At 46.1% G+C, this 18,229-nt stretch overlaps 1 protein-coding gene across 4 annotated transcripts in view; it reads left to right on the top strand.

Annotated features, from left to right (window-relative positions):
• The window catches only part of CLYBL (citramalyl-CoA lyase), a 229,418-nt gene extending 214,742 nt beyond the window's left edge, over positions 1 to 14,676 (top strand). Inside the window, exons 8-9 of one of the 4 annotated variants that reach the window (XM_043478367.1) lie at positions 1,872 to 1,991; positions 11,173 to 14,676. In XM_043478367.1, the coding sequence (XP_043334302.1) occupies positions 1,872 to 1,967 (96 nt within the window). In that variant the 3' untranslated portion in view covers positions 1,968 to 1,991; positions 11,173 to 14,676. Of the gene's footprint in view, positions 1 to 1,871; positions 2,686 to 2,990; positions 3,138 to 11,172 lie in introns of those variants that run through there. The other 3 variants (XM_043478366.1, XM_043478365.1, XM_043478368.1) reach the window with 3 other exon arrangements.
• The last annotated feature ends 3,553 nt before the right edge of the window (positions 14,677 to 18,229 follow it).

The raw sequence follows: 18,229 nt of genomic DNA, 5'->3' as shown, positions 1-18,229 counted from the left end.
GAAAAGACCCTGATGCTGGGAAGGATTGAGGGCAGGAGGAGAAGGGGACGACAGAGGATGAGATGGTTGGATGGCATCACTGACTCAATGGATATGAGCTTGAGCAAGCTCCAGGAGATGGTGAAGGACAGAGGAGCCTGGTGTGCTGCTGCTGTCCATGTTGTCCATGGGGCCACAAAGAGTCGGACACGACTGAGCGATAAACAACAGCAACGACAATATACGAATGGACCATTCATGAGGGCCATGATTGCTCCAGCCACCTCCACGTCCCAAAAGACTACCTGCTCCCCACTCACACCCACAAACTTACCAACAGTTAGAAAGAAAAGGAATTAAAAAGAGCTATGATCACGGAACTTCCCTGCTGGTCCAGTGGCTAAGACCCTGGGCTCCCGATGCAGGGGGCCCTGGAGTTCCATCCCTGATCAGAGAACTAGAGTCCAAATGCCGCAACTAAGACCCGGCACAGCCAAATAAATAACGTGAAAGTGGAAGTGTTAGTTGCTCAGTCGTGTCCAACTCTTTTCAACCCCACGGACTATAGCCCACCAGGCTCCTCTGTCCATGGGATTTCCCAGGCAAGAATACTGGAGTGGGTTGCCATTTCCTCCTCCAGGGGATTTTCCCAACCCAGGGATTGAACCCAGGTCTTCTGCATTGCAGGCAGATTCTTTACCATCAGAGCCATCAGGGAATATTTTTGAAAAAGGAAGAGCTATGATTGTAAACGGCAAAAAGGAGTGATTAAAAGAAAATGGACAACGAGACATTAACTTCAGACTCTGGGCATGCTGCTTCTGTCCATTTAATTCTTCTTTTTTCTGAGGCACTAAAGAAACTTCTTTGTCCTCTTAACGTGTGAGTCTCTAACGAAGGCTTGGGGTTCTGGGACCCAAGTACTAGCCCCAGCTCTCACTTTTCCTAGTGAAGTGACCTTGGAAAATCGTGTTAACTTCTTTGGGCCTCAGAGTCCTCACCTAGAACAGGACTGAGATCATGTGATACATTCAATAAATATTTACAAAAGGTTTAAAAAAAAAAAAAAAGGGAGCCTTGGGGGACTTCCCTAGTGGTCCAGTGGCTAAGACTCCACACTCTTAACGCAAGGGGTCAGGGTTTGATCCCTGGTCAGGGAACTAGATCCCATAGACCACAACTAAGACCCGGTGCATCCAAATAAATCAATAAATAACAATATAGACTTTAAAAAGTGAGTCTCTAAAATGGGGATAAACCAAGAGATTGCAGGTTCTTTCCAGGCTCACCGTTCAACAGAGCTATGATTTCTCTGTTATGGACTCACGGCCCCTGTCACTTTAATCCTTTCCTGCAGAATGTGTACTGACAGACAGAGGGATCTCTTTCTACTCAGTGTATTTCTACCTTATGTCTTCCCATCACACAACAGTGCTACCCCACAATTAGGTTACAGCAAGAAGGAAGCATTCTCCCGTTAACCTGACCATACAATTATTTACTCCAACAACAATCAGTTGCCAGAGTGTATTACTGTTTTCACACTTCTATGCAATATTTCAAAAAGCATATAAGGAAGTATTTACATTTTCCTTCCACCCTTGTTTTCTGCTTGATTTCAAGAGTTAAATGAACAGTTTCCAATATCTTGTGTCTGATGGTTTTTCCTCTCCATTAAAATGCTGAAGAGTTTTTTTTTTTTCTCCCCCTCTTTAGGAGGAAGAAAAGAAGTCTGTCCCCTGTAATTTACTTTGGCTTTCTCAAAAGTTGGGTAGGAAAGTCAGTATAATTCAGGTGGAATCTGAAATGTTCTTGTCGTACAAGTGTGCACAGAAAGGAAGCCTATAATTTCCGAGCATTCTTTCAGGAAGTTTGTATTCTCTGTCTTCCAGGGAGCCTTTACTTTCCGAGGGAGTATGATCGACATGCCATTACTGAAGCAGGCCCAGAACATTGTTACGCTTGCCACATCCATCAAGGAAAAATGATCTGCTAAATGAAGCTCTCATCAGGTGGGCTGAACATATACAGTGGTTTTTCTTAAAGACAAACCATTATACTCAAGGCAACTTCTTAGTATGCTGGATTGGAGCCTTTCCCCGTTTACAGTTCATGTTAATCACAATTTTTTTTTTTCTTTTTTTGGTTATCTCACTGGGGCCAGTTATTCCTCTAAAAATGAACTTTCTTCTTTTTGGTTCCAAGCGTGTGATTTTACTGTTTACGGATGTGTTCCAAGTTTGGACTTCTGATTTCACAGGGAGATAAAATAGTGGGGAGAGATGGGCTGTGAGTGAAAGTGAAGTCTTTAACAAAACATATTTTTCCTGAATACGTAAACTCCCTTCACCCTGCTGATGTTAGATGTTTCCCACATTGTTCATTGTTCACATGACACCGTAAATAATTTTTAAGAAAGGCCAACCTTTTAAAAAACAACAACTCAGTGAAGGGATGGTGTTTATTTCACTAGTAACCTGGTAAAACAACAGAGATGGCATAGAAAAGTTAAGGACCATACAGGTTTATATAGATACCTTGTAAAAAATAAACCGTCAAAACTGATTGCTTTCACCTCCACCCTCTCCCCCAAAATGAAACCTCCCTCTCCTCAAATTGCTAGGTGATGACTCTGAAAGCCCTCATCCTGGGTGAATGCTTTTGGGTCAACTGTTACCAGCAATTAAAATATAAATGTGCAGAAACTCAAGACCATCCATTCTCTCCCTTTATTTCCCTGTTTAACTGTTTGCCATTGAGGCCATCTCCCCCCGGTAAATGTATGGCTGGGATAGGGCCTCCTCAGCAATAAACTTGTAGCCTCTGAGAAGACACAATGCCTCCGAGCTGGTGCATATGGTCCCCTGTGAGATTTGCATCACATTAGAGATGCGGCTACAGGTCATATGGGTGGTGTGGTTAACGGGCTTAGTAAAGCTGTTTTGAAGAGGTTAACCCAGCTTGTAGTAAGGGTAAATAAACATAACAACCACCCATTCTTCCCTATTCAGCATGTGCTCTTATATTGAAGGCTAAAGGGTATTGAAGCCGCGAAGGATCAACTTGTGTTTGCCAGAGGACGCCAATGAAATTTGAAACACCAACAATCAGAGATTTTGTTTCTGCTCCTCATTAAATCATGAGCTTTTGTGTGGAGACTCCGGACGACTGTTCTTTAAGAAATTAACAGAATGGGAAGTTTTAAACTCTACACCAACCTTTTCATGACCTACACAGCAGCAAAGCTGCCACTCTTAGACAAACACCGCGGGGAAGGCTGTTCTGTTTATTTAAATTTGTAAATAGAAAACAGTTGTTTTTTTTTTTTAATTTTCATTTTTCACCTCCTCCTACGCCCTTTCTATCTACTATGTGGCCGCTACCGCATGCCCCAACCAGGGGTTTGCTTTCCTCCTACTTCTTCCAGGCCCTCCAGGAAGCCCGAGAGGGGAGTAGGGCTGATGGTTATATACAAGGAAAGGCACCACGGAGCCCAAGCGAAGTGGGAGAGACCCACAAGCGGTCATGCAGCACCCACCACCTGGGCAGGGTGGTTGCCACAGACACGCAGAGGAACGTGATCCAGGCTGGGCAAGACCTGGGAAACACAGGCTTGAGACATGAACTAATATTCTCCCCAACATGGGACGGGCGGAGACATCATCTCTTAACTGAGATGGGATGTGCTTGGCTGGTGTCCACTTGGGGAAAAAAAAAGGTGGGAACCTGCTTCCTCCTCCCTCAGAGGGGCTGCAAGGATGAAGGTGGGGTCTCAGCCAACTTGCAGGTGACAAGCCTTCAGCCAAACTGGGCTTCAGGACTTCGGACAGTGGCAGTAGGCAGCAGTCACGGAAGAAGCCACCCCCCTCCCCACCAACCTATTGAGCAGCTGTCCCCACCAAGGCTGGCTGTTGGTGTGCACAGGGTAAATCACGACCTGTGGTTTAAAAACCATGATTTTTGTGCAGCCGGGCCCCGCTTCGCAGAACACTGAAATCCAGGAGGACTGCTTGGAGGCAGAGGGAGGCTTCCTCTCATTTTGTCCTGCAATATGACACCATCAGGATATCAGAAGCATTTGTTGTTGTTCAGTCGCTCAGGTGTGTCCGACTCTTTGTGACCCCATGGACTGCAGCACACCAGGCTTCCCTGTCCTTCACCATCTCCTGGAGTTTGCTCAAACTCATGTCCATTGAATCGGTGATGCCATCCAACCATCTCATCCTCTGTCGTCCCCTTTTCCTCTTGCCTTCTATCTTTCCCAGCACCAGGACTTTTTCTAGTGAGTTGGCTCTTTGCATCAGGTGGCCAAAGTATTGGAGTTTCAGCTTCAGCATCAGTCCTTCTAATGAATATTCAGGGTTGATTTTTTTAGGATTGACTGGTTTGCTCTCCTTGCAGTCCAAGGGACTCTCAAGACTCTTCTCCAACACCACAGTTCAAAAGAATCAATTCTTTGGTGCTCAGCCTTCTTTATGGTCCAGCTCTCACATCCATACATAACTACTGGAAAAACCATAGCCTTGACTATGCGGACCTTTGTCGGCAAAGTAATGTCTCTGCTTTTTAATATGCTGTCTAGTTGGTCATAGCTTTTCTTCCAAGGGGCAAGTGTCTTTTAATTTCATGTCTGTAGTCACCGTCTGCAGTGATTTTGGAGCCCAAGAAAATAAAGTCTCTCACTGTTTCCTTTGTTTCCCCATCTATTTGCCATGAAGTGATGGGACCGGATGCCATGATCTTGGTTTTCAGAAGCATAGGCAGAGCCTGTCTTAAACAAAAGAAGGTAATAAAAGCCTTTCTTCGTTCTTTCTACAGGCAGCCCCCATTTCAATGCAGCCGCCCTGCCCATCCTCACAGGCTGGTCCAGATTAACCTCCCCCCAGCCCCAGGTTTTGACAGCATGAAAGGGAGACGTCCTCATTTTCACCCCTGTTACATAGGCAACCCCCAAACCTGACAGGTGGACCTCCTGGAACCTGGGGGTCCCTGAGAGCCAAGGCCCCACTTTAAGGGACCCCAGAGGCCAGGGCAAAGGCATGCAGACCTCAAGAAAAGCAATGCTCTCAGCAGGATCTCCAGGTGGTCCTGAGAGCCGGGCCTGGCGAGGTCTTCCCCACTGCCATCCCTAGTGGGACCACAGGTTCCCAGAATTCGGGCCATATTGGACTAGTCACCACACCCTTCATCTCAAACCACACTGTGTTCCAACAAAACCACCTTGTTGTTTAAGTCTCCCTAAGGATCAGATTTATCATCTTTCTCATAGCCCCAGGGTCCCAACCATGGTAAGCTCATGACACTAGGACCCACGCGAGTCAAAAATCTGGGCCAAGGTCCCCACTCTCTGAGCACATACCTTAATGAGGGACCCAGAAAAGGGCTGAGTCAGGGTCAAAGAAGAACAAAGATGTTGGGAGGCAAGAGGTATCCCCACTGTTTTCATACCCACTTCTCTTTGGTGCTTCTGTGGGTTAAGGTCATCCAGGGTGGGTAACAGGAGCTGGTGAGCTCACCCCACTTGGCCCATGACAACGTCCAACCTGGGAATTCCTCCCAGCTAGGCGTGGACTGGCTATCAGAAGAGAACCTTGCAGTAATTTGATTAATTAAAAACCATACCTGTTTCTATTTTGTGCAGCTCATCACAAGCTGCTTTGCCATATTACCCCCCTGTTATTAATTCTTGGGGGCTAAATTATGGGTAACACTATTAAAACATTATCAGAACTAATGAGAAACAATTACTTAGAAAATGAGCCAGGACAAGATTGAGTTGAGAACATCAGTGGTGATCACCGCAGATTAGTTTAATAAATCATCAGGTGTAAGGCAAGACTGACTGTATGTATGCAAAGCCCCGTCACGGGGAAATGAAATTGAGATTTTTTTTGCATAATTTTTTCATTAATCTCAATAGGACCCGCGTGGTGTAGATTGTTTTATCCCCTAATACCTTGCCTGAGGGGGGGTGCCCAATAATGTCTTCATTGTTTTACTGAGGTCTTAATGACAATCTGTGACAACCTCATTTTAATGTATAGAGGATTATATCAGTATAATCATGTTTTATTGAAACGGTGAGGGGGACTCCAGCAGAGTCAGGTACTGTCCTGAGTACAAGTTGGGAAGTTCCTGGACATCAGATTTACAAGTATTGAATCCCCAACCGCCTGGATATCATCTCCTTCAGGGACTGACTGGGAAAAGTGTCCTCTAGAACGAAGACTTGCCGCCTCCAGTTTGAATTTCAAAGTAACTCCTTGCCTGGCATATTTTGCTGAGTAAATGGAACAAACCATGTAGGGTTTTCTTTTTCTCTCCTAAAACATGCTTGTTGTTATCATGACACCTCAGCCCCTAGTAATTCTTTGGGACGTCAGGAAAATGATCTTCAACAGGAAAGATGAATTTTCTAGTGATGTCTTGAGAGCAGTTAATACACGTTTTTTCTTTTGAAGGGCATTCTGCTTTTTTATCTTGGAAAGCTAAGTGTCTTCCGTTTTGATTTTGATTTTTACTTCTGGTACTTGGAAGGCAGTTGATGGTACAAAAGGGGCCCTGAGAGTAACAGCAGGATCTTGTGCCTGCTAATGCTGCGGACGGTCACCGAACCTTCTGTAACCGCAAAGCCTGAGCCCCAGGCTGGGGGACACTGTCCTCCCGGCGCAAGACCCACCCCCGCGAGGTTTCCATGTTGCAACTTCGGGGGAAAGTAATCAGCAGACTTCAGCATTGAAATGTTAAAACCTTAGTCCTTCTTTCCGCACTTTATTTTAAATCGGGATGGGGTGAGGGGTTAAGAGAATGAACAAAATGGAAAATAAAGGACTTGCAAAGACCTTAGTACCTGAAAGCGGCGCGGTGGGTACGGGCTGCTTTTTACTGCTCTGTGATGAATGGTGGTGGTTAGTTGGTTTAAATTCCAGCAACTATTTGGCAGCATATTTCCTTACGAATCTATAAGAACTGCCAGCGACGAAAAGAAAGTAATTTGTAGGAGGATACCGAAATCATCGTTAGCGCCTTCCGATCGAGCACAGATTTAGCTAAACGGGCTGAAGCCTGCAGAATGTTTCTTTACAATTTTTAATGTTTTACAAAATATTAGAGGATTTGTTTGTTGCTCACGCCTGTCTTTTTTTTTTTTTTTTAATTTTGATTTTCTTCCACTCTAAGTGACCCGCTAGGTTTTATCGTTTGCATCTTGCGACGGGAAGGGCGGCCGATCTTTGGGACCGCGCGCCCCGTCGGAAGGACCTGCGCGCGCGGGGCCACCGCGCGCTGACTCCGCGTCGCCGCCGCCCGCGCTTCCCCAAGCCGGAGGTCCGGGCGCATGGCGCGGGGCCCGGCCGGCGAGGCCCGGCCCGCGCGGTGGCCGCTCCCGGGGCTGCGCCGTCGGGCCGGCGGGCGGGGCGGGGGCGCTCAGTGGGCCGGGACCGCGGGCCGCCCCGAGCCGGCGAGCCCGTCGCGCAGCCCCGCTGCAGTGGTGGTAGATCAAAGAGTGCCCCGTGTCCCCGCGGAGCCCGGACAATCCCGCGCCTTTGTGCGCTGTTGCTAGGAGCCCGAGAAACTAAGAGAAAGTGTCAGGAGCATGTTAATCAGACTCGTTACAGTGCAACAATAACGTCTCTCTCGGGTCTCCCAGGCCCCCGCGCACCCCCGCCGCACCCCGCGCACAGGCCCGACACCTGCGCGGGGCCCTCACGCCCGCCCGGGACCCGCGGGCCCCTGTGTCCTCCTCCCAGGTCGGCGCCGCGGCCGGGCGCCGGGACGAGGCCCTGGGGTCCCTGCTAGCGCCAGGCGCATCCCTGGATCCAGGAGTCCCTGACCGAAGCCCGCAGCCCTGAGCCTGCCCAGCGCGGAGCCCATCCCTAACCGGGGGACCCGTGGCGGATCGGGGTCCCCTTGCTTTTCAGTCATTGCAGGGGGTGGGGGACACTGCCCTCTTATTCAAGCACGATATTAGAGTCAAGAGAAAAAGGAACATTCCATTTCAGAGAGCTTTTTAGTGACTTTCTCGAAAAGCCTCTTTTTAAATTTTCTTATCAGATTCCATAGAGGATACTTTAAGTGATAATTCCAGTTTCCGGAAGAAAAATAGCCCAACCTTTGCTAAAGGTAAAGATTCCTCATAACTTTTTCGAGAGAATCACTTCATTCATTCCCTTATTCATTCAACAAACACCTCTCGAGCCCGACTGGATGCCAGACAGCTAGTCTGAAAGCCTCAGGACTGGTTCCGGGCGCACTTTTCTTTTAAAATTAAAATGTCCTTCTGTGAAGTGAAAAGAGGAGTAAAGGCATAAAATAATGTCAAATGTCAAAACAAAAAGAAGTGCCACTGGCTAGGGCAGCGACAGTAACAAGAGAGGTGCGAATTAAGAATCTGAAGCCTTTGAAAAACTACACGCCATATGCTTTGAAAACCAGCCACTTTTTTTTCCCCACCTATTTCATCTCCTTCTCCCCAATTCTTTTGGCCCCTACAAGTTCAGCCAGGCTGCAGTCCTGACACCAGAGTCCTGCCTGAGGTCTGAGGAATGAAGTCAGCCTTTCTGCGTGTTTGTAAACAGCTTGTCAGATTTGCTAAGAGATCAAACACACTGGGTCTTGGCCCCATTCTGCCCTTGGCCGGACACCGGGAATTGGAAAGCTGCGCTCGGTCTTAGGGCCGAATTTGGCCAACTCAGGGTGTTTTTCTCCAATACGAGTTCTTGTTCGGGAATCAGGACAGACGTTCAGGAAGAGCAGAGGGGACCAGACTTCTTGGAGTATCACCGCCAAACCCTGAGTCAAAGACAAAGCTTCCCATCACCAGGAAGAACCACCCACGCTCAGATCACCTGTGCCTACCTACTGACCCCAGGGGGGAGTCCTGCAACTGCATCAGACTTCTCGGTTGCTCAGAATCAATTTCTCTGTCACGCTGTGTGCAGCATGTAGACGTAGAGAAAATGGGACATGGTCCCAGAGGTTAGTCTAAGCCCTAGAAGGAACTTCGCAGATCCCCTTCATTACATCAGTAAGAGAGTTGATACACTGAACACCAAAGAAGACCAAACACTGACTATATCCTGGCATTAAAATATGTAGCTAATGCTGATGTATGGCAGAAACCAACACAATATTGTAAAGCAATTACCTTTCAATTAAAAATAAATACATTTCTTAAAAAAGCTACCGAGCTAAGGAGGTGAATCCAGTGAAAAGAAAGCTGTTTTTTGTTTTTGTTTTTTGTCTACACAGTGCCACATAGCTGGTTTGGGTTTTGTTTTGGCTTGAAACAATGCATCCAGTTGCTTTGGTGATTCAGACACAGAAAAGAGTCCAGAGAAAAATGAACGTTCCATCTGACATAGCTTTGTGGTGTGGAGACTTCCTTCAGAAGACTACCCACTCTAGGCATCTTAATTTTTTTTTTTTTAATGGGCTCTTTTGGGTTCCATGGAAGGAAGAACTGTTAAACCAGCATGAACTTCTGGCTTAGAATCTCTGGGAAAACTGTGTTAATAATGCAAACTCCCAAATTCAGAGAAGAACACATCCGTTTCCTCCGTGGAATTTCCAGGGACTGGAATTCAGGCAGCGGCTTCCAGGGCGGCTCTGTGATGCTCTTCCCAGCGTGGTGCGAGGGAGCGCCGGCCACCAGGAGCCTCTCGGGCATTCCCACGCCAGCCCAGCGACATGCTGCCTGCCCCCCGGGGGGGCCCTGGCCACTGGGCAGCTGGACTCGGTCTGCCTGGCTTCAGGGCCTGACACTGCGGTGCAAAGGCTGTGTGCTGTGCAAGAGCCGTCACCCCTGTCTCTCGTGGTATCCAACAAGCTCCTGACCATTTTACAAGGACGCAGCTTAAAGAGCACTTCTGTGAAGTCTGCCCAGCTCCCCAGAGGCAACGTGCTGGCCCTCCCCTGGTTCTTCACTGCACTGGGTCAAGAGTTCTGCCGTGATACTTTGTATACGGGGGTGGCTGGGCGTCCCCGAAACAGCGTGGGGGCGCTGAACAAAGGACACTGCCACGCCTGTCCAGATCCCTCTCCTGCCCATCACTCAGCCCCCCAGGCCCCCCCACAGGAGCTCATGGAAGGTGTTTTCACTACAAGTAGGCCCCGAGACCTCAGTTTCCTCCATCAGACATCCCGCCTCCCAGATGTGTACAAATATCGGCCCTTCCAGTGGACTTGCTCAAGCTGGCAAAACCAAGACGTCGACCACAGTCTGGAGATGAAATTGCTGAACCACACGGTTGCACAGACGTGAACCCCCCCCGACTGACACATTACGCTCCCCACAAAGGAAGCACCAGAGGAGTTTTTCGAAGCAACGAGAACATAGCTGAAGCCTCCTTTTCAGCAGCTGCCTCCCTCAGAGATGGTGCCTGACCCTGGCGAGGGTGTGCGAGGTCCTCAGAGTTCAAACGGCCAGTCGTCCAGTGCAGCCTCCTCTAGGGAGGCTTCGTGCCCCCCGAGCCCCTCCCAGACTAAAGAGCCCTGCGCCCGTTTTGCCAGGATGGCCCCCTGGGAGGCGGGGCCAATGGCTGGACGGTGTCGTGGCTGGTATAAGGAAAGGGGTTCCAGGAGAGGGCTGAAGGAGCTGGACCCGGACTCCCGGATGAGGCCTCCTCTCGGCCGCCCCCAACTCCTGCAGCCCCCCCGTGGCCCCCACCCTTCTGTGCATCACCTCTCATTCCATCCAGCCCCTCCATCCACTGTTCTCCTTCTATTTCCCTTTTCCTTATAATTTTTGACCTTCCTTCTTCTAGCAAATTCTCAAACCAAAAAGTAATCAACAAACGTAGGGAAGAAAACAAAAGTGGGTAAAAATTAATTTTTCCTATGATGTGTCTGTATTTGGGAAGTAATAAGTCTAGTGTCCTTAAGCTGTGAACTCCCCCCAGGACCCTCCGTGGGCCTTCATTTACTGTGAACTTGGCAAGGGGAGTTTATTGGCCCATTTCACTGCAGAGAGCCGGAGTGCAGAGGAGAGCTAATACTGTACTTTGGAAATCCATGGAGAAATGTCAGTGAGGCTGCTAATTACTCAGTAAATTAAACACTGCTGCCAAAGCTGCTATTTCTCATGTCCGGCATTTTGATCGTGCTGTCTTAAAGCAGGGCCAACATTCAGATTCCCGTTAAGCGATCAAGAAGCTGCGGATCTGGCAAACTGGTTACTAGTTCTTTATGTTTCAGGAGACATCATGAGTGTGCAGCCTGCAACTCACGTGGGAGCCCAGAAGGCTGCAGACGAGTAACAGAGCTTAAAGAGATAAAAATCTGCTTTCTATCCCGTTCTTAGCTTTACTTCTTCGGGGGAGGACATTGACAGAAAGGTAACAGTAAATGATTATTCATAAAAAAAACAGGTTATTTTCAAATTATGATAAACATTCCACTTTGGATGACTGAGGGTGGAATCCCCCCAAATCATTTTCTTTTTCACAACTTGGCTTTGTAAAGAGCTTTGTGAAAATCAGTCCGTCTTTGCATCATCTAAGGAATTTTAAATTGTGACATATATTTATGAGACTATTTCAGGCGAATATTTTCGAAATGAGTAGCAAATAAATGGGTCATGAATTTGCATGCACTGCTTCTGAAAATGAGCACATTTGAAAACAGTTTGCTCCAAAGGCGCCATTGGCCTTTTTCCTTCCTTCTCAGAGAGCATATGTGTTGCATTAGTACTCAGAAAAGAGCGTGTTTTCATAGCCTCCAGTGCTGCGTTTATAAAAATCGTGATGATTTTAGGACTGCACCTTCATTTTTTGAATTTTCAAAACTTGTCCCTTTTTGCTCTTTTATTTTCTTTCAACAAAACAAAGACAGGAGAACCCCTGTAAGAAATTTTATACATTCCCACAGAGTCGAAGTTTGTTGACCTTCAGGCCACAGAGTAAAACCTTCCTTTTAAGTCAAGCATTCCCCATTGGGAAGCGCTCCAGCTTTTTCTTTTTATGAGGAATTTTAACTGCTGGACTTAATTTAATTATTGTATTTTGTGCATACACCCAGAAGCCCCAGGGCCTGAGCTTTACTTTTTTTCAAAACTTTCAAATGAATATCTTTAGAAATGCACATTTCTGATGGTAACCTTCCTTCTTCACTTGTATTTCTAATCTAAATACCAGACTTCGATGGTTCTGTTTCCCGACTTATTCGTGGAGAGGCTTCGATGTCACATGTCTTTGCAACAGACACTCTTCTCCGGTAGACACGGAATATGGTCATTTGAGTCCTGAATGTAGGACCCCAGGCTTCATAGCAAGAAAATAAAAACCATCTCCAGTTGAACTACATTTTAAAACTGAGTGGTTCTGGGGACATAGTCTTCAATGAAAAGGGTTCCTAGTTTGAAACCAGTAGCATGCTGGCCCTATGGTTGTAGTTTGCCACCATCTGTCCCTATAGTTTCTGTGACATTGTCCCCGACACCAGCTGCTCCTCCCGGATCTCTCTCTCTCTCTCTCTCTCTCTCTCTCTCACACACACACACACACACACACACACACACACACACGGTGTTGTCATCTAGAGCTAAGGGCAAAGATTCAATATCTTCATTTCTCCTCTCTTCTTATCCATAAACAGTTTCACTTGAGCCTTCTGATTTCCACTTGGAAATCAAACACTTTGACCACATTCTGACTCTCAAAGACAAAAAATACTTTTTTCTTTTTTCTGATATTGACTTAAAACTCATTTAGGAATATTGGAATCTGGAACAAACATAAACTTGCCAAATTCATAAGCTCCGCCCAAAATATTTCATGAGGGTTGGACCACTTATTAAGTAAGTTTCATTTTAGGATTTCTGAGACCTCTGAATTTAGGAAGATGTTTTCAAGCAGAATTATCTGCTAGGTGAATCTGATTCTCTTATTTATTATGACTTAAAATTGTAGAAATCGCAGCATTTTGGTGTCAAAGAAGGACTTTTAAGATCACCTTAGCCAAAGATCCGGACCCTGGCACATATTAGAATTATCAGGTGAACGTTTAGTAAATACCCCAGTCGAACCCATCATTTTGCAAGTTAAAAAGAGAAACAACCAAACAAAACTGTGATGGCTTTTACATTCGAGGTCTAAAGTACAACATCATAACATGATTCGGCAACTCCTACTAAATTCATGCTAAACTTTAAAAAGCAAACGTAGGTTTCCGTAATTACGTTTTGGGCCACACCGCTTGGACAACAGTTGACTGATTCTTCCCACGATACACTTTGGAATTTTATCCACATTCACATCCCTGACTGGTCACAGAATAGGCTGGAAGGGTCATAGTCCTGAGATGTCTCACTTTAACTTTTGAAATAAGGTACGCTTGTGTGGATGTCTGCCCTTCCTGTGAACGCACTTAAGTTGGCTCTTCAGGGGCAACGTCATGCTCCATGACTGATACTCTGCGAATTTATTTTTCCTACATATATTTAAAATATCTCGGCAAAAGCAGTATTTCTCCCAGTGTCATCTGACGATCTCAAAACACTCGAACCATAGAGCTTTACAACGTACTGGTTTCATAAAAACAGAAGCAAAGGGACGTCTAATAACAGCTCATCTGAGTGAGTCCCAGGGTCCTTCGAGGGCAGAAGTGAGCTTAGCTGTCACCTCTGATGGCCTCAAGAGAGCAAGGGAAACCATGATGAGAGCAAGGGCTCCTTCTAGGAAGAAGTCTCAGCTGGGGTCTCCTCGGCCCTTTGAGCCAGCTTGGTCAATGCTGGCCCTCACCCCACCTCCCCCAAGTAGAGCACCCCCTCACCCTTCCCACACCTTAGCTGCCTCCTATTCCCCCTTCCCCATGCATCAGAGGTGGCATGCTTGCAGGTCACCAAGGGAAAAGGGGCGCTCCAGTCATTTGGACTAGAGGGCCAAGGACCTCCCAGGAGAGATCCAGGGAGCTTTGATCTCAATTATTTGCCTTGGGCTGAAAGACCTCTATTTGGCCACTCCTCAAGGGTCCTAATAAGGCCAGGACCTGGGATCCCAGAGGCAAACCTTTTTTCTTTTTTTTTTTTAAACGAAAGGAATGCCGAGATGCAATGATTAAAGCTATAGAGTTACGGGGAGATGACATGTTAATATGAGGCATACCTACATAGAATACGCTCAGTAATTCACTCCTCCAGCAGATATTAATCGAGCTTCTATGGTGTGCCTGCAGTAAGTGACATCACTGTGTCAGTGATGGGCTCGAAGGGTCATCCTGAGGCTGGCCCCAAGGCCTTGTCCAACAGATCCATCAGAGTGAAAGAACGTGGGTGGTGAAAGCCTGTCTCATTCTGGCCCCCCAGCCCCCATCCTGTTCTAATTACTCCTCCCATTCTTTGTAACAAACATGCACCAAGATCATAGCTCCAGGCCTGAGACCAAAAAGTAAGGAAGAAATCAAGAGTATCTTAGAGGTCGATTCTCATGCAACCATAAAAAAAGAATGTTTATGAAAAGATTTTTAAAACATTTAATGACAAGAACTGCTGAAACATTTGCCCTTGCTCGGTTACTTTCTGCCCCTTTACACTTTTCTGTACCTTTCAAATTGGCTACAGTGAACTCATATCACTGTGATAGCCAAGAAGTAAGATGAATGATAAAATTGTTGTTTAGTCGCCTCAGCTGTGTCCAACTCTTGTGACCCCATGGACTGTAGCCTGCCAGGTTCCTCCCTTCATGGAACTTCCCAGGCAAGAATACTGGAGTGGGTTGCCATTTCCTTCTCCAGGGGATCTTCCCTCCCCAGGGATTGAACCCAAGTCTCGTGCATTGGCAGGCAGATTCTTTACCATCTGAGCCACCAGGGAAGCCCAAATGTGGGATTTTGGATTTTTCCTTATTTTCTAAAATAGATGGAAGCTTTGTAAACAGAAAAATCTTTGTTAGCATTTAATTTTGTTGTTTTAAGTAAGGATGACTAGAGGTGAGCAAATAAATCTAGGCAAAAATCAGAATTTGTTTTTTGTTTCTTTTCGTTTGTTTTGTTTTTTGTTTCCCACTCGAAGCTAGTGGGATCAGAGTTCCCAGACCAGGATCGAACCCAGGCCCCCACTTTATGCTGTGGAAGCATGGAATCCTAACCACTGGACTGCCAGGGAAGGCTCCCAAAATCAAAATTTGGATGAGAGAGAAAGTTCATTATTATTACAAGAGTAGTCAGAAACTGGACCAGAGAAAATTTAAAGCAATAATATAAGTTTTTTGACTAGCAAACTAAATCATTTTTTGAGTGCAGACCTCCAAGGCCAGCACTTACAAGGCTGACGGCAGTGTAAGTAGGTACAGTCCTGGAAAATATTTGGCAATGTGTGTCCACAGACTTACTGTCATTTACTTATTCCTTTTACATCTGGATCTGGGAAATTCTGTGATCCTAAATATAGAAAAAGCCTCATTCACAAACACAACTCACAGTTGCATCATTTAAATTAGAGAAGTATGGCAACCATGATGGAATATTAAGCAGCCACTTAAAGCTTGTGTTTCTGAAGAAAATAAGGAAAAGCTTCATTTCACAACAGATACCAAGCTGTACATGTAGAGTCTGCAGCTGAACTGTCTGACTTCTACCTCTTACATTTGAGGAAACTTGGGCAAGAAACTAGCCTCTCTGTGCCTCGGTTTTATTCCCTGTGAAATGGGGGTAATAGTGGTACCTCTCTCATAGGATGGTTATGAGACTTAACTGAATTAGTACGTATAAAGATGAGTACCTGACACATAGTATGCCCTCAACAAGTGTTAGCTGTTATTATTATTACAATGTGATTGCGTGTGTGTAGTTGCTAAGTCGTGTCTGACTCCAGGCGAGATATACTGGAGTGGGTTGCCATTTCCTTCTCCAACAGTGTTAATAAGAAATCACAAGAGAAGAAAATTCACCAAAATGTTAGCAATTACTGTGTTTGGAGGTAGAGCCTATTGCTGATTTTCATTTTGACTTCTTTTTACATTTTTGTGTTTCCAAATTTTTCATGAAATATATATCAAAAATTTAAAAAAACACAAGTTGGAGCTAATTACAAACAGAATCTATGAAACACCGCTTTTGATGGTACTGCGGTCACCTAGAAGGCCCAGGGTAGAGATCCCGGCAGGAAGTTTTCATGGGATCTGAACCTCCTGCTGCCAGGATGCGGGCACGGGGAGGATGGGCTCAGCTGCGGCCAGTCATGGACCGTGCCCAGGACTGGCATGAAAGGAACCTGATCCCCGCCCCCGCCTTGGCCACCCACTCCCGGTGGGTTCTGGAAAAAGCCTGTTCCTTCTCCATTAGGAGGATCTTGATGCCATTAGCAGCCTCAGAGAACTGGCAAAGTGGTCGAGGGAATGTCTGAGATACTGCGGGAGGAAAAGCGATCCCGAACGCCGCTCTTTCCAGCTGTCCACCCTCGGAATTCCCTCTCCCGGGGGGAGGGCCCGTCTGCTCTGTTTACACACCTGGACCTGGTGCGAAGGGCGGTCTGGAGGGTGGCTCCCAGACCATTTGTGGAATCATTCCTGCTTCCAGGCAGCAAGCCACAGGCAAGCCTTCAAAGAAATACCAGAAGCCAAGTGCACTCTCTGTCATCACTTAATAAGGCTTGAAGCTTTTCATATAACAAAAGGGGATGACGCGGTTCCCCCTCGCCTTGTGGGAACCCAATCATTCTTCCGTCAGCCCTACACCAAAAGGGCTTGCTCTTACCTTTAAACATTAGATCTGACTAACAGTGGGCCACCAGTGCTGCTGGTCCATAAAAGAGGAAGTAAACAACCGCTGGGGACTTGACTTCATCACATAGTGTGGAAAGGAAGGAACTGTAAGTTGCCACGACAGATAATCTAGGATTATTTTTGGCAAAATGCACAAACGTGTCAAAGTTAAGGAATGTCGGCATCATTTTTTTAATATCTGTTCTTGCGAGGTTGGAATTAAGCCACGGATCGCTTCTCAGCCTTTTGGCTAAGATCAAGTGGAATTAAGCCATGGAGACAAAAATTTCTTCTACTTTGTTCATTCCTAGCACTAAGTATGATGCTTATTCTTAATCAATTCTTGTTGAATGGATTGATGAACAAATGAGAGAGGGTCCCCTCTCTACTGTGTTAGATCATGGGGATATAGAAAGAAATAACTCACAGTCCCACCCCCAGAAACTCACTCTAGTGGTGGAACCAGACTAACTAATAGAAAATGATTCAAATACAAAATGACTGATTCCCAAAATCATGCCACTAATAGTAGACATTTTTCAGCTCCTCCTGTGTGTCAGATACTTATACACAGTAAAATGTCATCCCTAAAACAAATTAAATTTAAAAAAATTAAGGGATATTAAAAAATTAAGGCAGTCCAGCGGTTAAGACTGCATCCTTCTACTGTGAGGGTTCAATCTTTGGTCAGTGAACTTCGATCCTGCATGTTGCACAGTGTGGGGGAAAAAAAAATTAAATTAAATGTGATCCCTTCCTTCAAAATTCACAGTCCATTCTGGAAAACAAACATGAAGCATAGACGGCACAATACCACAAGCAAAGCAAAACAGAAATGTGGACTCAGTTGATTTAATCATGCAGACTGGCATCAGACTGCTTGAGTTCACAAAGCTATGTGACCTTGGACAAGTTGCTTAGCTTCTCTGGGCTTTAACTCTCCCATTTGTAAAATGAGCTTAATACTAGAACCTATCTTCTAGGGTTGTTATGAGAAGTAAATGAGTTAACATTTGTAAAACTCAGGATTTTTTACAAGCAAGCTTGTACTAAGTACCAAATATAAATAAATTAAACTTTCCTGTGTTCTAAGAAACACATTCTCATTAAGAACTCTGACTTTCTCTTTGTGCATGCCTGATGACTCGCCCCTAATAGAACTTGTGATGGGGTGTAACTCCAAAACCATGGACTCGCTCAGGTTACTCAGGGAAGGAAAGGTAAGATTCCTGTCTGGAAAAGAATAAGCATTTAAAGTGAAGCTGCTCAGTCGTGTCTGACTCTTTGTGACCCCATGGACTGTAGCCTACCAGGCTCCTCTGTCCATGGGATTTTCCAGGCAAGAATACTGGAGTGGGTTGTTCTTCCCTTCTCCAGGGGATCTTCCTGACCCAGGGATCCAACCTGGGTCTCCCGCATTGCAGGCAGATTCTTTACTGTCTGAGCCACCAGAGAAGCCCCTCATTCAGACCAAGCCCATCTATTTCTGGAGTCTCTCTCATTACCTCCTCCAACTAGACCTCAGTATGAATGACTCAGTTATGAGCTCCTGTCTC

Source organism: Cervus canadensis, chromosome 9 (assembly GCF_019320065.1).
Source record: "Cervus canadensis isolate Bull #8, Minnesota chromosome 9, ASM1932006v1, whole genome shotgun sequence".
NCBI lineage: Eukaryota > Metazoa > Chordata > Mammalia > Artiodactyla > Cervidae > Cervus > Cervus canadensis.
This window is presented reverse-complemented; position numbering and strand designations above follow the sequence as displayed.